The following is a 19,317-nucleotide window of genomic DNA, read 5'->3' on the forward strand; positions in this document are numbered from 1 at the left end:
CTCTTGTGGACAGTGCTTCTATGAACATTTACATACCAGTGTTTGCATGGACATATGTTTTCATTTCCCCTGGGTAGATACCTAGAAGTGAAATTGCTGGGTTTATGATAATTCTATAATTTGTTTCTCCACATCCTCACCGACACTTGTTATTATCTGTCTTATTGATTGTTGTCATTATAGTGGGCGTGAAGTGACATCTCATTGTGGTTTTGATTAGCGTTTTCATAGTAACTAATGATATTGAATACTTTTTCATGTGCTTATTTGTCATTAATATATCTTCTCTGGAGAAATATCTATTTAAATCCTTTGCTCATTTTAAAATTAGGCTGTCTTTTTATTATTGAGTTGTAAGAGTTCTTCTGGATAAGTCACTTATTAGATATATTTGTAAATGTTTTCTCCCATTTTCACTGTCTTGACTGTGTCTTTGGGTGCAAGAGTTCTTAATTTGGATGATGTCCAAGTAATAGAATTTTTAAATTAGCTTTAAGGTCTTTGCTAACTTGCAGAGATCCTTCATAGAATCTATTTGATTAAAACTCTTTAAATAAGAGGCAATATTATTTTTAACATACATAACCTTTATTAGTGTAGTTATCACATGCAACCAACTACATTTCATATTCTTGCTCATGTTAATTTCAGTGCTAGAAAATGTCCACCAGTTATTGGTCCTAGCCAAGTTCTAGACTGGAGTAGATGTAAGCAGATTCAGGGATGATGCAAATGACCTATAGAGTCAAGAAAAGAAGTGCAACTGATTTAAGAAGCTTACAGTACAAACACCACCTTACTCCTCTGGTTGGTGCCTTTCACTGGAAGAGATGGAATAGGCAGGAGGAGCTCATCAGTGCCAAGATGGCTCTCTCAGTTGAAGGCTTTTGGATCCCTGATTAAGTAAAGCAAAATTCATTGCCAGCAAACCTAAGAAGATGAAGTGTGAAGGTCTCACTAAGACAGACTATGGTTAGAGATTAATAGAAGAGCAATATGGTGCTTGGGAAGGACAAGTTGAGAACCAGTATGAACTAAAAGGCAAGGAACAGGTGACTGAAGAAGTTGGGCCACAGGCTGGGATTGCTGAAGGAGTCAAATGCAAGGGCTGAATCCTGAAGGGATGCAGTTATGTTGCCAAAGATGGGGATCTCTGCCACACTTTTAACAAGGCAGCACAAGACTTTACAGTCAACATTCTGAAGAATACAGCTATCAAGTGGCTTTAAAAGGATTCAGTCCTTCTACTGGACATCATGCTAAGTCAGAATAATGTTGGACAAAATTTAATGTGTATTCATTCAGCAAGTAGTTAATCTGTGCTAGGCATCATGCTAGACGTTAAACTACTAGCACAAGCTGAGATTGAACCAACTCTAACTTCATAGAGCTTACAGTCTAAAGAATGATAAATGAAAACTAGCAGTATAAAATCACAGCTATACCTTTCATGATTGGGGAAGCATGGAGTGCTATAGAAGAAAATACAGTCGACTCTTGAAAAACACAGGTTTGAACTGCGTGGGTCCACTTACATGCAGATTTTTTTTCAATAGTAAATACTACAGTACTACGTGGCCTGCAGTTGGTTAAATCTGATGATGCAGAACCATGGATACAGAGGAACTGAGTATATGGAGGACCAACTATAAGTTATACTCAGATTTTCAACTACAAAAGAGGGTCAGCACTCCTGATATCCCCATTGTAATAAGATCCATAACAGGGTCCATACAGGATCCATACAGGGTCAACTGTAATATCCATAAGTCAAACTCAGGGAAGGCAGTAGCAACTGTGTATATACATGGGCTTGTAAAGAGAGCAGACTGAAGGAAGATCATATCCTTTATTATGATTACAAATCATATTTAAAAGTTTGATTTTTCTGAACTGTAAAATATATACTTTTCAAAAAGAAAAGTAAATACTTTCTGAAAGTTTACTTCATTCTAAATGGAAATTAACTTTACCATGCTATTTAAAGTGCCTTTTTCGCCTTCCCCAAGTCATCGCAAATGATGGGGCAAAATTTCTTTAATAGATGCCTTATTTAAAAAGCTTATCTTTTGTATCTTAATTCCCACAGTACTTAATGTTTCTATTAATGCTTAAAAATCCCTCAGGCCATATTTGCAAAAGCTTTATTTTATTTGCTAATTTTTCTTTGTTTAATAGCATTATTCTTTTGGTGGATACTGAGACTAACTGATTTTCAAATTAAAAAAAAAGTTACAACTCAAAACACATGTGTTTAGTCTTTTGTTTATATCATTCTCAACCCTGGTGCATATCAGAATCAGCTGGGGAGATTTTAAAAATACCAGTGCCTGCAACCTGCCCCCAACCAATGAAATTGGGGTCTTATAGGAGGATCTAGTCGTGGGTGCCTTATTTTTACCCTTCCTATGCGCACCCAAGTTTAAGAAACACTGGTTTACACTACTATTCTACACTGGCTTTTACTATATCCAAGTATGGTTAGTGGGAAAATAAATCCTTCAGTGAAAATACTCTGCTCCTAAGATTTTCTATGGGGTGGGAGGAGAGGGTATACGTAATCAAGCAGGTTAGCAATAATGTAAATTTTATAGGGATTTTACTTCTGCTACTGTTAGGTCTATTAAACAATTAATTTTTATTCATCATGGGAATTACCAATCCATACATCAGTGAATTTAAATTTACTGATTCTTTTAACTGAAAGGAAATCTAGATGCTGTTTAGGGTAAGAGACATTAATCTTTTCTACCCTAACACTGATCTTGTTTGTTAAGATTTAGACCTGGGATGGTAAAATGTTTTCCAGTTGTACTATGGCAAATTGCCCAAACAATTATTGTAAATGCAAGCACCGTAAAGTGTATTGCCAAGGACACTAGTTGATTAGATCCCATAAAAGAGACAATTAGTCTTGAGATGAAAATGGTAGAGATGAGGTGACAGTTATTAAAAAAGCAGAACACGCAATGTAATGGCTTAAATGTAAGTTGTGGATAATGCTGATAGTTTAATGTGTTTGGAGTTTATAATATGTAAAATAATGTTTCATATAAAAAGATCAAAACTGCTTATATTCCGGTCTTCTTTTTTCCTCATTTGCTACATAAGTTAAGGCACTTGCAAGATTACACTTGCTATCTTTCCAAATCATCATTTTACGATGGTTTGCTTGATTTATTATATGTATACAGTGTTAATTTATGAAAAATATTTTCTTCTTACAGGTATCAATTTACATAAACTTATCCAGTATCTACAATACTCAGTCTATTGTCAGGATAATCAAAAAATTTTGAAATAAAATAATAATAGATAGAATTAGTCAGTGCTTTTTAAGATAACTCAAATGTGGAATTTCTTCTTTGATTAGATTAACTGTAACACAACTGCACCTTCACCAAGACAAAATTGCAACTCAGTCCTTCAGCTGCAAAGATGAATCTAAAAGATTGGATATAGGGATTTGGGCAGCCAGAGAAAGCAGAAAGGGACCCTAAAAGACTTTAGAGTCAAAGACACACTGCTGATGACATATTTTCATCTGTACCTTTGCTACACTGCCCCTTTCTCTCAGAGACCCTGTGGGTAGTGATGGGTCCTGTGGGAAATAAGCCCAAGAATGTATAGGCGACCTAAGGAGCACGAGAACCTAATGTAAACAGAAGGGGAGATCCATCACTTGAACTTTCTTAGAATATTTGCACTGGTTGCTTTGTTCTGAATGGAACTTTCTTCTCCCAGATTTCTTCATGACTGACTTTCTTCAAGTCTCTGATCAATTGTCATCTTCTCAATGAAGTAGTCTTTATTCCTTATTCTTCTTATGCTGCTCTGTTTTTTATATTCTTAATTGCATATGTCATCTTCTAAAATAACTTACTTATTCTTTATGTTTATTACTTATTAGTTTTCCTTCCATTAGAATGTAAGCTACATGAGGACAGGGATTGTCATTTCTTTCATGATATATCTCTAGTACTGAGAACAGTACCTGGCACATAGTATGTGTTCAACAAAGATTTGTTGAATGTATGAAGATCCTGTATTCATTTCTTCTAGTCATCGATCTTTTTTTTACTCTCTTTTAATACACAAGCTGAAAAGCATAGTAAGAACTTTGCTACTAATATTTTGATTTTTTTTTTCATGTGAACCAAGATTCATACCCTCTTAATCTTGAGGTCATTGGTACTATAGAAAAAAATATATTAGTATAATTTCCATGTATCCATCCAAGAGGATAAAGACTGAGATGCCTGGACTAATATTTTTCACTAAATTAAAACGTAAACCTTAAATTTTGAAGGAAGAATTTGGGCGAAAAACAATTATAGAAATAAATTTCCCCTAAGTGTCGCCAGAGTAGTAAAATAAATCACCCATGAAATAGTATAGAAATACCTAAAAATTAGTGCCATAATATATATGTGTTTATTTACGTTAAAGATGACCTACAGCAGAATTCAATTAATATTGATAATGAGAAAAGGATAAAACCTATGTTTTAAACATTCTAACATACAGAAACAGTAAGTAAAAAACAGTTATGAACATAGAAAATCAATATCCCTTTTTATGGACAGTGACCTAGTTCATACTTTTCACTCTATTCTGCATACGCTTTCTGGATTGATATAAGTAAAATAATACTTTATCCTTGAGCATAGGAACTAAAGTTCAAAATCCTTGGTCTAGCAAGACTGTGCAATTCTTTTTCAACCTTTTTCTTCAAGTTTGATTCTCACAATTCTTTCCATTCCAGGCAGTCAAATTGACTAACAAAACCTCCGACTTATCTTTTTTGCTGCCGTGTCCACAAGTATTTTTTATTCTGTGTAAACAGTCTCATAACTCTTCTCCACCTACCCAAGTTTTACCATTTCCAGATCAAGTTCAATTCCTCTGTGATGCTGTTTCTGATCAGGTCCGCCTGCAGTAAATCATTTCTCTAAAGCCTGTTGCTCTGCGCCTCCTATGCTCTCCTCTAAGTCTGTGTCATTCCATTTGTGTTGATAACTAACTTCTCATGTGCATAAATATTATCCATTTATCAAATTAATGCTTGAAAATAGAAGCTAACTAGAAGAATCCTACATAAATTAAGGACTCCGTAATTTCTTTTTGGTTAATTGGCTGATTGGGGCACTATGGTTCAAAGCCACAGGGAATTAGAGACCTTAAATCACAAAAAGAGCTTTTCCTCTTATATATTTCCTGGTCTTGATCAAATAAATCCCTTTTGCCTAAATTTCTTCTCATGTAAATGGGACTGGCCTGTTGACTACAATGTATAAAAGTGATCTAGTGGGAGATAATTTTATATCACTTAAGAAATAATAATAGAGACATTTAAAGTATGTATTCCTTAAGTTTATATAATTAGAAATTTCTAAACAAAAGAACAGCTAACTTGTTAAAGTAGTAAAATATCATAAATTTAAAGTTGTCAATGGACTACAGTCCATGCACAAGATGAGAGTCCCATCTGGTTTCGTAGACAAGTTCTAATAAATGTTACAGATGCTCAGATAAAAATTAAAAGAATGAAAGCAAACTGGTCCAAAATTACCATAAGTGGTCAAGGAATTCCCCAGGAATTGAAAAATAACACAGAAAAGAAAGACTCTTATAATCACACCAACATAATTTTGAGGGTTTTCAAAAAAATTAATTGCCTCAGAATTTACAATTAGTCACAGACAAGAGTATTCTGTTGTACTAATAAGAATACCCCTCCAGGATGCTCAGTCAATAGCTGAGCTTTCCCAAGAAATTGTTTAACGCAGTCTCACAAATGCCATTTTCAGTAGGAACCCATCCATATTTGTATACTAAAAGTTAATTGGACAACAACAAATGTAAACGATAAAACTTTAATTTTCAGCAAGTTTCATTAAAACACTTCTTCCGAGAAAGTGAAACGTAACTATTTACAAATGCCATGCATTACCTACCTCAATAATACATTTATACTTCGGGTGGAAACTTCAGGTTTTATACAATAAAGCTCTTTAGGATATTAGGAAAATTATAGTAAAACTCTTAATGAAAACTACGAGATGATAGTTGAGGGTAATGATGTAAGAGTTAATTGATGTGTCATTATACATGAGGTATATTATTATTTTGCCATATAAAATATGTAATTATTTATGCTAATTTCCTAAAAACATATATTTGTTTCCCAATTCTTATATCATAAAAAGAAAAATAATGTAATTTTAAAATTTAAATATTATAATATAATAACAGTACTATTTCCATCTGAGTTTGTTAATATTTTCACAAAACATTTTAATTGTAGTTTATATTCTGCAAAAATCAGCAATTAGCTACAAACTAGAAAGTCACCATTGCTTATGGTTTTCAAAGGTAAAAGCTCTTGCCTATAAGAATCAATGTAACTGGACTCCTCATATAGTTTTAAAACATTTATATACAAGAATATGGGAAGTCTTCATATTATTCCTATAAATTTTTTTAAAATCTAAAATTATACCAAAGTAATTTTTTTTTAAAGTACTCAATAGGGACTTCCCTGCAGTGGCTAGGACTCTGCGCTCCCAATGCAGGGGGCCCAGGTTCGATCCCTGGTCAGGGAACTAGATCCCACATGCCACAGCTAAGACCCAGCACAGCTAAATAAATAAATATTTTTTTAAAAAAGTACTCAACAGAATGTAGCAGATTCATCATACTACCTTTTTGTAGGTTTTAAGGTTAAACATTTACATGTACTGCATTATTTCTCTTTAATTGTTTTTGTTTTATGGTTTCATATAAGCAAAGACCAAGAATCTGCAATCTCAAGACAGAGAGGACGTGGTTTAGGTGTTTAGGTTTAGGAACAGGGGAGGAATCTGGGAGAGGCAAAAGGCCAAGTCAAAGGAGGTCATTAAGGTAAAGAAAAGCAGACAGAACAACAGCCAGACCCAGAATCCACAGGTGTCAGAATCAGTTGAGTGCCACACGCAGCAGCAGCAGCACTAACATAGTACTGGCCCGGGTCCTAGCCCTGACAAAGAGAAAGAGTGAATGACTCAATTCTCATCAGTGGACATACAACATCTGCCTTTGGTCTTTTATTATTCAGCCTGTTGGATTTTTCTCTTGTCCCACTGGTCTGGATTGTGATATGAAGGAAGCCAAAAGCTGACCAATGAGTATTTCTTTTATTTGGGTTGTTAAGATTACTTGACATTACAGAATAGTAACATGGTACTGACTCAATGAATCAGCTCTTTAGAAGACAGGAAAGAAGGAAAGACTAAATAAAGTGTCCTATAGTAGACTATATTAACTTATTTCTCAATTTGATCTTTCTTTGATACCCTGGTAACTGAAAGTAAATTTAGACTGACTACAAGATGTTAATATGGTTAATATGTTCAATTCTACATTTAATTTTGAGTCAATTTAGACAACAAATGTGGTTATTGAAGAAATAAATTTCCCTCTTAGCTGTTGTTTTTATAATGTGTAATATGGTTTTTGTATACTCTGTTCTTTATTTTTAAAATAATGTGTTTTTTTAAATAAATTTATTTATTTTTGGCTGCATTGAGTCTTCGTTGCTACGTGCGGGCTTTCTCTAGCTGCGGCGAGCGGGGGCTACTCTTTGTTGCGGTGCATGGTCTTCTCGTTGTGGTGGCTTCTCTTGTTACGGGACATGGGCTGTAGGCACGTGAGCTTCAGTAGTTGTGGCATGCGGGCTCAGTAGTTGTGGCTCGAGGGCTTCAGAACGCAGGCTCAGTAGTTGTGGCGCACGGGCTCAGTTGCTCTGTGGCATGTGGGATCTTCCTGGACCAGGGCTCGAACCCATGTCCCCTGCATTGGCAGGTGGATTCTTAACCACTGCGCCAGCAGGGAAGCCCCAAAAACAATGTTTATTTTTAATCAAATGAACCATCATTACTTCTGTGGCAATGGAATCGAATATGAGTGTAGAATTAATAGGAGTTGGCAAAAGAGAAATCGGTTCTTATGTTGACGTTTCTTATTTGCATGACTGGAATGATGACTATGACTTTAAACAAAGTATAGGATAGAGGAAGAAGGATTAGGATTGAAGGGGAAATGTAACTTTGGTTTGGGACGTAAGGGAATTAATTTGCCACATGGATATCCAGATGGAGATGACCAGTAGGACCCTGATTTTTAAAGATTGTGAAAACAATAAAAGCACTCATCATTAAAATTGTAAAAAGCATAATTCATTCTTTAAGTACTCAGAATGGATACTTTAGGATTTTACCAGGCTCTACGGTTATCAGGTTTTATCAATTTTTTTTCAGAGCTTTTCCACACAAAACCCTTTGTTAGTCACAGTGGGGAATAACGCTTAAACTAACATACCACTGCTGACCTCAAGGATCTTGCAGTCCAGTTGAGAAGATGGCACACACATAAAAGTTTTTAAAAGTGCGGGAAAAGGCCACCATTTGAAAGGCCACCATTGGAAGAATTCTGGCTAAACAGATATAGAGGGACATATGACAAAAGTCCTCTTCTTCCAAATAAAAATATCTGATAAACAGTAAGTTTCACTGAATGTTAATTTCTTTGCCTATAAATTGCATCAGATGCAAACATGGCAAACAGCAACCCTTTCATTTAAGGAAAGTTGTTTTATTTTGCATCATAGGAGTAGCTACTCCATGGGAAAATATTGCGGGAAACGCTGGTAATTTTAAGGCAGTATAGTAAATGTATGTAAGGGCAAAAGCAAGTTCCATAACATGGATAAATCGACAGTAGGAGTAGCCCTGGTGAACTACACGACTTTTATGAGATTGGTAAACAAATGCCTTGAATGTTCATATAACTGCCATTGTCTAAAGCTTAACTTGGTTTGCCAAAGGTAACTTTGAATGAGATATTACTAATACAAACAGTATAAAATACTAGAAAATTATGAACTATCTTTGTGAAAAGTGAAAAGCTCATATACACATATGCGTGTGTGCTTTCCACACAAAAAAGCAATGCATCAAGGATAACTTGAATGTAGGTGGGCAAAATTACTTATACTGCTCCCTATGTTCAATTTACTAAATAAATTATCAACTGGATTGACTGTACCAGTCCTCTGTACATATTCATTGCTTCGAACAATACCTTTTAGTCAGAATTGTACACATACATATACACATATACACAGAATCAATAATTTTAACATATATTCAAATGACTTCTGCTTGTGAACACAGTATTAACCTTTCTACAAAAAGGTACACTTACAACAGTTTAAATTTCAGCTGGTCAATGTTACATTTGGTTTTTACAAATCTATTCAAAATTTCTTTTCAATGTACTTACAAAATTATATTATTGAATGAAATTGTATTAAAAATAAGATTTCTAGAAAAGGATGTAGCCATTATTCAAAATTATTCATTATTTGTCTGAGAGAGTTTCAACAATTCTAATACAGCTATCTTTTTAGGTAGGATTGAGAAATAAATGACATGATCTTCTGAAGTACTTTTAATTTTGTGATTTAGTAAAATAAAGCCTCTTTCCCTTCTCTGACTCCCACAGGAGTCCAATACTCAGGACTCAGAGCTAAAGAGGGCAGGATTGGGAAAGCTTCTTAGCTAGCCTATTAACCTATCCAGCTGCCCCGATACCTTGGTTCCCGCAGTGCACGGTCCTTGTAACAGTGCTATCATTCACTGGTTGGTGATGATTTTTTTCTTCTGTGACTTTTGCTTGAAATACTACAAACTAGTTTATTAGTTTAATCATTAGGAACTCAGGGGGGAAATCTAAAGTTGTTGAGCTTATTTGACATGGAAAATAGAAATTAAATACTTTAATTTTAAAGTATAAGGATAGGAACTCCAACATTTAATTCGGTTGAGAATCAGAGTAAACAAATGACAAGATTAAAGATATAGAACATGAATGGCTACATGAAAAACATAGAATTTCCTGATAGAATACTTTACTAAAGAACACAGTCTTCCCAGGAGATGTTTAAAAAGAGAATATTATAAGCATTTGGCTTGGGTAGTTTTCAGAATAATTCTGCCTGAAAGCAAAGGATAGAATTAGAATGGTCTCTCCTACAATACAATTCAAGGAAGACTGTTCAGAAATCAAGTGCTGTATTAGCATTGGAAAAAAATGATTATAACTTTATTTACACTAAGCACAGTAGTCTTATACACTTACTCAAGATTATATATGAAGATCATATTTTTTTCTGCTTGTACCTGAATGTGATTTTAAAATTCGGTGAGATTTTTTCCATTGGCAAATACTCAAGAGATTTAAGTTGTAACAATATATTATTATAAAATTATTTATAAACATTAATCCTCAGGAGGAGATATTAGTAAAATGTGAAAATACTCAGCTTTATATCATATGTGGCTTATGAAGCTGAAAGTTACCTGAGCAGTTCTATGTAATTTGTAATTGTGTGAATACATCCACAGTAATTTTTAAGAATGAAAATCAGCTTAGGGTTTTTATCACAGCTTTAGAGTCAATAGGTTAGCTTTGTATCATGGTTTAATTCTGTAAAACAAGCAGAGTACCATCAGTGTTAAATGGGCTATAAAATCTGTTTCACATAATTAGGAAAAGCATCTACAATTTGGCATGCTTTACAGATTTAAATTTGCGGGATATTTTGATCTTTTTTACTACTGCAAACTTCAAAAGGGGTGAATGAAATTCAAATCCACAACCGCACCCAGGACAATCATTGTCTTACGATGTTAGAATCCCATTTATAGTTGCGACTTGAATAACACTGATGTACAACACAGACAGACCATTTTCAGAATAACTAGAGGGGGAGGGAACAGTAAAATTTCCTAAAACAGGTTTGTTTAATGTACAATTGGTCTCTGTCACTAAACAATGCTGTGTAACAGTCCAATTTGGCAATCTATTTCTGTTTGTCATAAAATCTTTAAACAGCAGGATAGTATGACTGAGGTTTCAAAACCAGTTATTATTTATATAATAGATAATAACACTACCATGCCAGTTACCCAAGTAAAGCTATTAGAGAAGCAGAATAAACACCTGAAAAGATTTGAGAGTTATGCCCTGAGGAGCTTTTTCTTTTTATATAGTGGTGGGGTACAGAAAATGCTTTAAAAGCAGAGAAATGACCAAAATTCAATGGTGTATAATATATCTTCTTAGAGGAAAAAATTATATCAAATTCAGTTTCATTAACTGAGTTATTTGTAATGAGGTAGATGGACCTAGAGTCTGTCATACAGAGTGAAGTAAGTCAGAAAGAGAAAAACAAATACCATATGCTAACACACATATATGGAGTCTAAAAAAACAGTACTGATGAACTTAGTGGCAGGGCAGGAATAAAGACACAGACATAGAGAACAGACTTGAGGACACAGAAGGGGAAGGGGAAGCTGGGACGAAGTAAGAGCATAGCATTGACATACATGCACTACCAAATGTAAAATGGATGGCTAGCGGGAAGTTGCTGCATAGCACAGGGAGATCAGCTCAATGCTTTGTGACGACCTAGAGGGGTGGGATATGGAGGGTGGGAGGGAGGCTCAAGAGGGAGGGGATATGGGGATATTTGTATACTTATAGCTGATTCACTTTGTTGTACAGCAGAAACTAACACAACATTGTAAAGCAGTTATACTCCAATAAAGATATAATAAAAAAATTCAATTTCATTTTCTATTCATATGTATACAGGGATGATAAGGTGAAACTGTGTATAGCCAACTCAGTTTTTTAGTCCAAAAGAACCATCTTAAGAAGAACCACCTTAAGAAAAAACATGTTGTACTTCTATAAAAAAAAATACCTAAAAAATCCAGTCAATGTTCCAAAATTCTTTTGTAACCGAGAAGTTGCTGGAATTTGGGAATCATTTTTCCCCATAGTAGCAATGCCATAAAATATTAGCTTCCCTGGTTAGTGCCCAAAAGCTTATTGAACCCATAATTTTGAAACTATGTATTTATACTAACCTGGATCCAGGCAGCAGGAATGATACTGAGGGGAAAAATCATCTCTCCATTAATCTTGGGCATAGGACTAGCCATGTACAAGATTTTAAAATATGGAATTTATCACCAATGCCATTTTGAGTATCTACAAAGTGTCAGCAACTGGGATAGATGTTTATATATGTTAGCTAATGTATTTGTCATAGCAACTCTTCCAAGTGGAGATTATTATCCCTATTTTATACCTGAATAAAATGGATACAAAGCATAATTTATCCAAGTTCATACAGCTACTAATTAGTTAGAATGAAAGCCCAAATCTGCCCTACTTTAAAGCCCATGCTGTTTCCAATATACTTTGTTGTTTTTGGAATCCTCCTTCCCTCCCAAATATACACACACACACTCCAGACCCCCAGGGTCCTCCTGCTTCTGTGGAGCCCCTACCAAAACTCTGTATTCAAATCTGCCTTGTACACCATAGTGCTCCCTGCTCTAAAATTATCCATTTCCACTGTCTCAATCCAAACTCAAAGCCCATTTGTGCAGCTGACCTTAATTGGGTGTAAGACAGAGATAGTCCCTGCCAGCCTAGAGGTCTGCATTTAAGGAAAGGAATTTTCATGCGTGTGTGTATTATATAAATGTGTGCATACACATATAAACACACACACACACACACACACACTTATATATTTATGATCTTTTAAGTCTGACAATGCAGTGGACAATCAGGCCCACTTCAGGTGACTGCCCCTGAGGTTACTTCTCTTATACTATTCCTGTTGGGGTGCTGGGGTAAAACCTTGGAACAAGGACAAGAGTCACAGTGAGCAGAAATGGAAGAAGGTGAAAAACTTGTGTCCCACTTCACAATCATCTTTTGCCTGGAGCTTTGTTGGCTCAGAGTTCTTGGGCCCTGCTCCATTTTTACAGGCTGCAGGTGAGCTTCAGGTGGGAAGTTAGGCTCGTAGAGATCCCAGAGGATCCATGTGAGGCCTGGCATCCATAGTGATTCCCTTCAGCTAGGGCTTGAGAGAAACCCTGAGTGGTGAGACCCTCTTCTTCCTCTTCTCTCAGAAAAGATTCAAAACTACTCTAGTGAAAGTCTAGGCTTATAGGGGTATGGATTTCCCACAAGACCAGGAAGCCACAAAGCCCTGGTAGATCTCCAAGGAAACTCTAAACTAGTTGGTTCCTTGCTGTCAACCAGCTGGCAGCTTCCAAACAGTCCTCCTGACGGGTCCTGTGCAGCTGTGTTCTGGGTTTCCATATGGCCCTGCCAGAGGTCCCTCCCTTAAACAGACCTGGCTTCCACGATTAGCGTGCACTCAAAACAGGTTAGTTATGGAATACATTAAGTCCTAAAGGCCTCTTGGGGCTATTGACACTTCTTTGCACTACTTCCAGGAACCCAGGTTATACTGTAAGTGTAAATTAAGGAAGTCTCACAATCCTCAAGCTCTGACTGGAACATGCAACATGACCATATCTTAGGCACCATTTTCCAATGCTTTTCTTGGGTTCATTTTAATGATTTTCCCACCCTGAAAGATAAACTCTCTCTAATCTTAAAGTCATGCTTTAGAAAGTATCTCTCTCTTTCCCATTCTTGAATGTACCTGGGTCTGTTCCTCAGGGACAAAAATTGAAGACTGATCAATTTTTTTCCTTTGGCATTGAAATCTTTTGGGAATTTATTTGCATTCACTTGGCCAAGTTATAAATACCATCCAACACCTATATCATGCCATTTCATTACTTAAAATAATAAATTGGTTTCACTTAACAGAATACAAAACCATATGAAGTCAGTCTGTGTACCCAATGGTTAGGAACATTTAGCAGCTGTTGGGAGGAAAAAAGAGAAGCTGAAAAGGTCAGTCCGCTGTCCAGAACACAAGATCAGTTATAGATCACAGATCCGAGAAAACCTGAAATGTAATGTAAGTAGTTCTTTTTCATCAATGGCTTCCCTGGTATACCCAAAGAATCTGAGCTTTGTTTTGGTGTTCTTTCCGCCCCACCCCCTCTGCTCTCAGCCCCTGTGAGGCCTGTTCCCTCGGGGCCTCTGGTCTTCACGGGGTCATGTTTCCAGCCTTATGCCTAACAACACAGTACCTGACACACAGGCCCTTAATAAACACCTGTGGAATGAATTTTGAAACCTGAACAAGGAAGACTATGATGTCAGGAGAAAAAACACAAGTCCAAGAACCAAGAGATTAGTTAGCTGAACACAATTTGATAATAATGACGGCAATTATATTTGGGTTTTAATGACTACTTTATATGTGCCCAACACTTTACTAGAAGTTTTTAAAATATAATCTCATTTTATTTTAGCCTAATCATCACAACATTGGGCAGGCACTATTACCCCTATTTACAGATGAATAAACTGAGGCTTTGAGACGTAAAGTAGTATGTCCATGGCCACATAGTTAAGTGTATATTAACTCGGATTAATATGTGTGTCTGTTGAATGCCATAATCAATGCCTTTTTTAACCCTTTTGATCTGGTCCTCCATTTTTTCATCTATTAAACATGGAAATTTTAATAGTCATTAAGATCTCTTCCAACTTTAAGATGTTCTAGATATCAGGTGACTACATCTCAAGAAAATTTAGAATTCAATGAGTTTCCCTTGTTGATTAAAATCCTGCAAAAGACAAAGAAATGGCTCTCTAAAGCTAAAAATTTAGAACCCGTGAAAGGAAAGAGGAAAGGAACTTTGGGGCAGTTTGGGCTTTTCTAGGGTTTTTCAGATCCACCTAAAGCTAGAGTTAGCCTTGTCTTTTTACAGGAGTTATTATTTACTGATAACTTACTATGTTCCAGACACTATGCCAAAACTTGAATGTATTATTTTATGGAAATCTCTAACAATGTCTACGAGATAGTACATTGTTATTCACAATTAACAGAAGGGGTACCAAGTTTAACTTGCATAAGTTCACACAGCTAGCATGTGGTGCAGCTTGGACTCAAACCCAGATATGTTTAACTCTGAAGCCCCAAATTTTGACTTTGAAGTTATACTACTTATGCGTGCTATTTTTAGTTTATTTATCTATGTACATTTAATATTACTTATATCAATGTCGTTTAATTCTTTTGGTCATTTATTTTGAAATAATGCCCCTGAGATGTAGATCAGAAATCTGCTTAGTTTGTTTGCTAACACATACACCAGTGCCACATATGTGGTGACACTTACCAAGTATTTCATGATGCATGCCTTTCAGTGCAATTAAATACCTTTGGGTCACTCTCAGTCATATGCCTATGAGTTACAAACTCTGTTTCCCTCTCCCTCTAGATATTTCTTTCTGTCCAAAGTGGATAGAGTAATAAGAATCAAAGAAAACAGACAACCACATCGATGTGGAGGTTTGCAAACTCTGACCTGAAAAAAATCTCCATAGAGAAAACATAACAGAAATCCTACCTCACTCAATGTGTTCCCACAATTCATTCTGTACTTATTAGAAGGGATTATTGACACTTTTAGAAGATACAATCTCTGAGACCCTGATAGCAAATTAACTTTGGTATCAAGAGGAATTCAAGTTAGTTGTTACTCTCTACATTAAGACAGACTTATTTTCAGTTTAACTCTGACTTTTGTTACACACTATTATTAATCTACTTGCATGTACAAAGTAAAAATTCACATACATTTCTCTTCTGCATTTATTTTCTCAAAGAAGTGACCTCCAAATTAAGTTACATAGGAAGTGTGGAAATGCTCAAAACAGACCCATTTAGATTCTGTAACTTTTGAAGGGAGGAAGATATTTTAGAAGCTATAACTTTTTTGATCAAATAAATATTAGTCCATTTTTGCTTTAGCCAAGTACACATTTTGTAAAAGAACACTAATAAGGTGTGCTGTTTTTCCCTAACCAAATTCTTCACAATGAAATCCAACTGCAATATTCATTTAGAAATTTGATAATGCTCTCTTGTGTGATTTTTAGGAATATTTGAAACCCCATTGCATATAAATTATATCATGGAAAAGCTGTATAAATATTCTGTTATGGCACATGCTGTTCTAAGGATCTGTCAGGATTTCCTTTATACACTCCATTTTGAGTGGTATATAAATCAGATGTAAAAATTCATGTTGGACTGAAATTCAGCACAAAAGGCCTCCTCCAGAGGCAAATGCTTTTTTTCAAAATGTGGTTTGAATTATGTTGGTCATTTTTAAGTTATAGAAGTACAGAAAATGTGTTTGTGGTTTTGAAGGAGAGAGATTTTTTCCATTTTTATAACTCATTAGGAAACTTTACAGGCCTTCAGACCATTTTGTGGTTTAGCTCTTCTCAAGTTTTTCCCCAAAGCAATATTAAAACTTGAATGGTGTCGGCTATGAATCCAATGGTTACTGTTCTGAATACAAATGTGGGTATTGATATATATCCAGTTATACATATCTTAGACTAGGAGAAGTTTCAATAATATCATGACTGGGATAGATTAGGCCTAGCAGTTATCCTTTTTTGTTCTTGCTATCAAGTCAAGTTTGCTCTATCAAAGGAATCCTCTATCTTTACCATAGTTCAGCATGTAATGCTTGTAATTTTAAAGCTGCTTTTCTTAACTTGCAGAAAAATCCGGAGTTAAACGCTGCTTCTTTTATGAGGTCTTTGACAATAAGGCTATGCCTTTTTTAAGTTTCACTTTTCTCTAATATATAGGGCAACTTGCAGCATGTATATTAGATATTCACAGATGATGATCTTATTTGTAAAGTATTTAATATGTGTATGTTTATGTATATAAATTAGTTTATTAAAAGAACTTATTTTATCTATATAGCTAACATGTTGCTGAGTAATTTCATAAACTAATAAACTATTACTTTAGCACGTAGAGATTATGATTATATTATCTCTCAATAGCATCAGTTAAAACCTGAGAAACTTTTGTTTGGACTAAGAAATGTAGCATATCTCACAAAGTCAGATAAACCAATCTTTCAGATGACTTTAAAGGATAATGAAAACAGAAATATTTTATATGATTGAATTGCTTCACCTACATTATATTTAGTTCCTTAATGCATTAGAATAACACATTTAGTAGTTATTATTTATTGCCATATAAGAGATCAAGGCATTAAAGCATAAGAGGTTAAAAACTTCCCAATGTAATTCTTTATGTTTTTATTTAATTCCACTTAGAATCTGGGTGTCTTGATTCTTAATACAGTTCCCTTTTCATCATCTTACACTATTTCTGGTGCAGTTACTAGAATCCTTGGGTCTAGTGACAGTTATGGTGGACCATCCAGAGGATAATCAAACATTTGCCTGTGGCTGGTAGAGCAATGTGGATTTTTCCCTTGGGACACTCTGAGGAGCAGGAGACATCAGTCTGCTCTTGGATGTTTTATCTACTCACCTACTGTCATGGAAATTAGCCAACTCTACAAGAGAGAGAATTGAATCCTCAGTTTTCTTTATTTTTTACATTAACAGGAGAGCAAGGTTACTAATGAGGGGTCATATCCCAAATCTCTAATCTATAAAGCTAATATCCTTATTTCTATTTGGGTCATTTTTTTATTCTGCTCCATTTACTTTTACTAAATTATACTACTTTGTGTTCTATAATGTTACATTTGGTTATAATTATAAATTTTTATGTGTAATTCATGCATCACTCATACACTTCTGTCTTTCTCTTAGCTTATAATTAAAGTCATAGCTCTTCCGATTTAACTTAATATGTATCACTCCAAACATCCCTGTATGACTCAATCAGTCGTTAAAAAGTTCATTACAGCTTTGAGGGGAAGTCTGTGAATTTCTGAGCACTAGACACATACGGAAATACAGTTTTATGTTAATCAGAAATGTTTTGAAGTATGGCAAAAGTATTTAAAAACCACTGAAAATAAATATACATTAAATGACAAAATAAATAGTTTTATATGTTAAGAATCTAGATTCCATGGTTTGAATTTAAGCAATTTATAACTCGCTAGGTAGGCAATATACACATTGCAGTCCCCCTGCCATCTGTTACATTATACCCATATTTTCCTTACATTTGGAAGAGAGATAACACAGTGCTTTTATTTGAATAGCACTGACCTTATTAAAGCCTAGCACCATTGTTTTATACATAACAAAAATATATTTTTAAACAGAATGGCTATTTCTTACAACCAGTGAAATAATGACCTTAAATAACCTTAAGATTATAAAAAAGTAAGGAATGTAAGATATATCCTCACCTTGATTTTACCTTTAAGCAGCCTTTTATTTGTCTGTTAGGAACTTCTTCCGGTAGTTTTCCAGGCTCCAGCTCTTGTTCTTTCTTTTGACAAACCAGTATATAATTTGTGCCATTATTATTTGACCAAAATGTACCAACAGAAGTTTCATAACGTATACAAAACTCAACTTTACTGCCATCTTTTTGATAAGGGGGAACCAATGAAATCTTAAAGGAGAATTGGTCAGTTTCACCATCATATGAATTTGGGACATATTCTGCTAATATGTCATAATATGTCTGCCAGTCATCTAAGGACATTCTCACATATACTAACTTCTCAAAAGAAATATTCAAAACTCGAATAATGCCCTTCATACTTGTAGATCCAGGAAGATACTCAGTTGATTCCAGTATCGCTTTCTGTACTTGAAGTTGTTGCATAAGGTCTTCTTTTGAAGAAGGCAAGTCAAATAGTGGAGATAAAACATATTCTTCTGTGTGGAAAATGTCCTTCATTAAGTCAAAATCAGTTGAACCACTCGGAAATTCCCAGGAATCAAATTCTTTAACAGACACAAGATTGAACCCAAAGTTGTCAGCAAATGAAACTCTTCTTGCACCTGAAGGTGGAGTGTCCAGGTAAATGTCTTCAGATGAATCAGAACCTCGTCTGCTAGGTTGAGGGGAAAAACCAGGTCTGAAGGTAGCTTTAACTTCTTCATCTTCAGAAAGAGAATCAGATAAATTAGGAACTTCTAAATGGTTATCTTTGCTAATCTGACTAGGTTCTTCAGAAGGCTCCATTGGGCTCTCTGATATCAAATAAGAGAGAACTGTACAACTAGTAGAGGCTGATACTTGAGACACTGAGGCTTAAAATAAGTATAAGGTTACAGCTGACATTGCAGAAAGGAGTCAGCTCTATAAATAGGTCCGATGGCGTGTAAACTATGCTCGCTTGCCTCCAAAGGCCTTTAATATGATAGCATCCTTGTTACTCTCACCAGCATGTTTCAGGTTCAACTCTCAGTTTTTAAAGTTGCATATGTTTATGAGTTCCAAAGAGACACCTTAAATCATTTTCTGCTGGGTTCAACAATCTGAAACTTTAGAATAAAAGT

General features: G+C 35.1%; 1 protein-coding gene across 1 annotated transcript in view; it reads right to left on the reverse strand.

Moving 5' to 3' along the window:
• The window catches only part of PPP1R3A (protein phosphatase 1 regulatory subunit 3A), a 34,918-nt gene extending 15,918 nt beyond the window's left edge, over window positions 1-19,000 (reverse strand). The window contains exon 1 of the mRNA XM_061197954.1: window positions 18,213-19,000. Coding sequence (XP_061053937.1) covers window positions 18,213-19,000 — 788 coding nt within the window. The remainder of the gene's footprint in view (window positions 1-18,212) is intronic.
• Between the last annotated feature and the right edge of the window lie 317 nt (window positions 19,001-19,317).

Source organism: Eubalaena glacialis, chromosome 8 (assembly GCF_028564815.1).
Source record: "Eubalaena glacialis isolate mEubGla1 chromosome 8, mEubGla1.1.hap2.+ XY, whole genome shotgun sequence".
NCBI lineage: Eukaryota > Metazoa > Chordata > Mammalia > Artiodactyla > Balaenidae > Eubalaena > Eubalaena glacialis.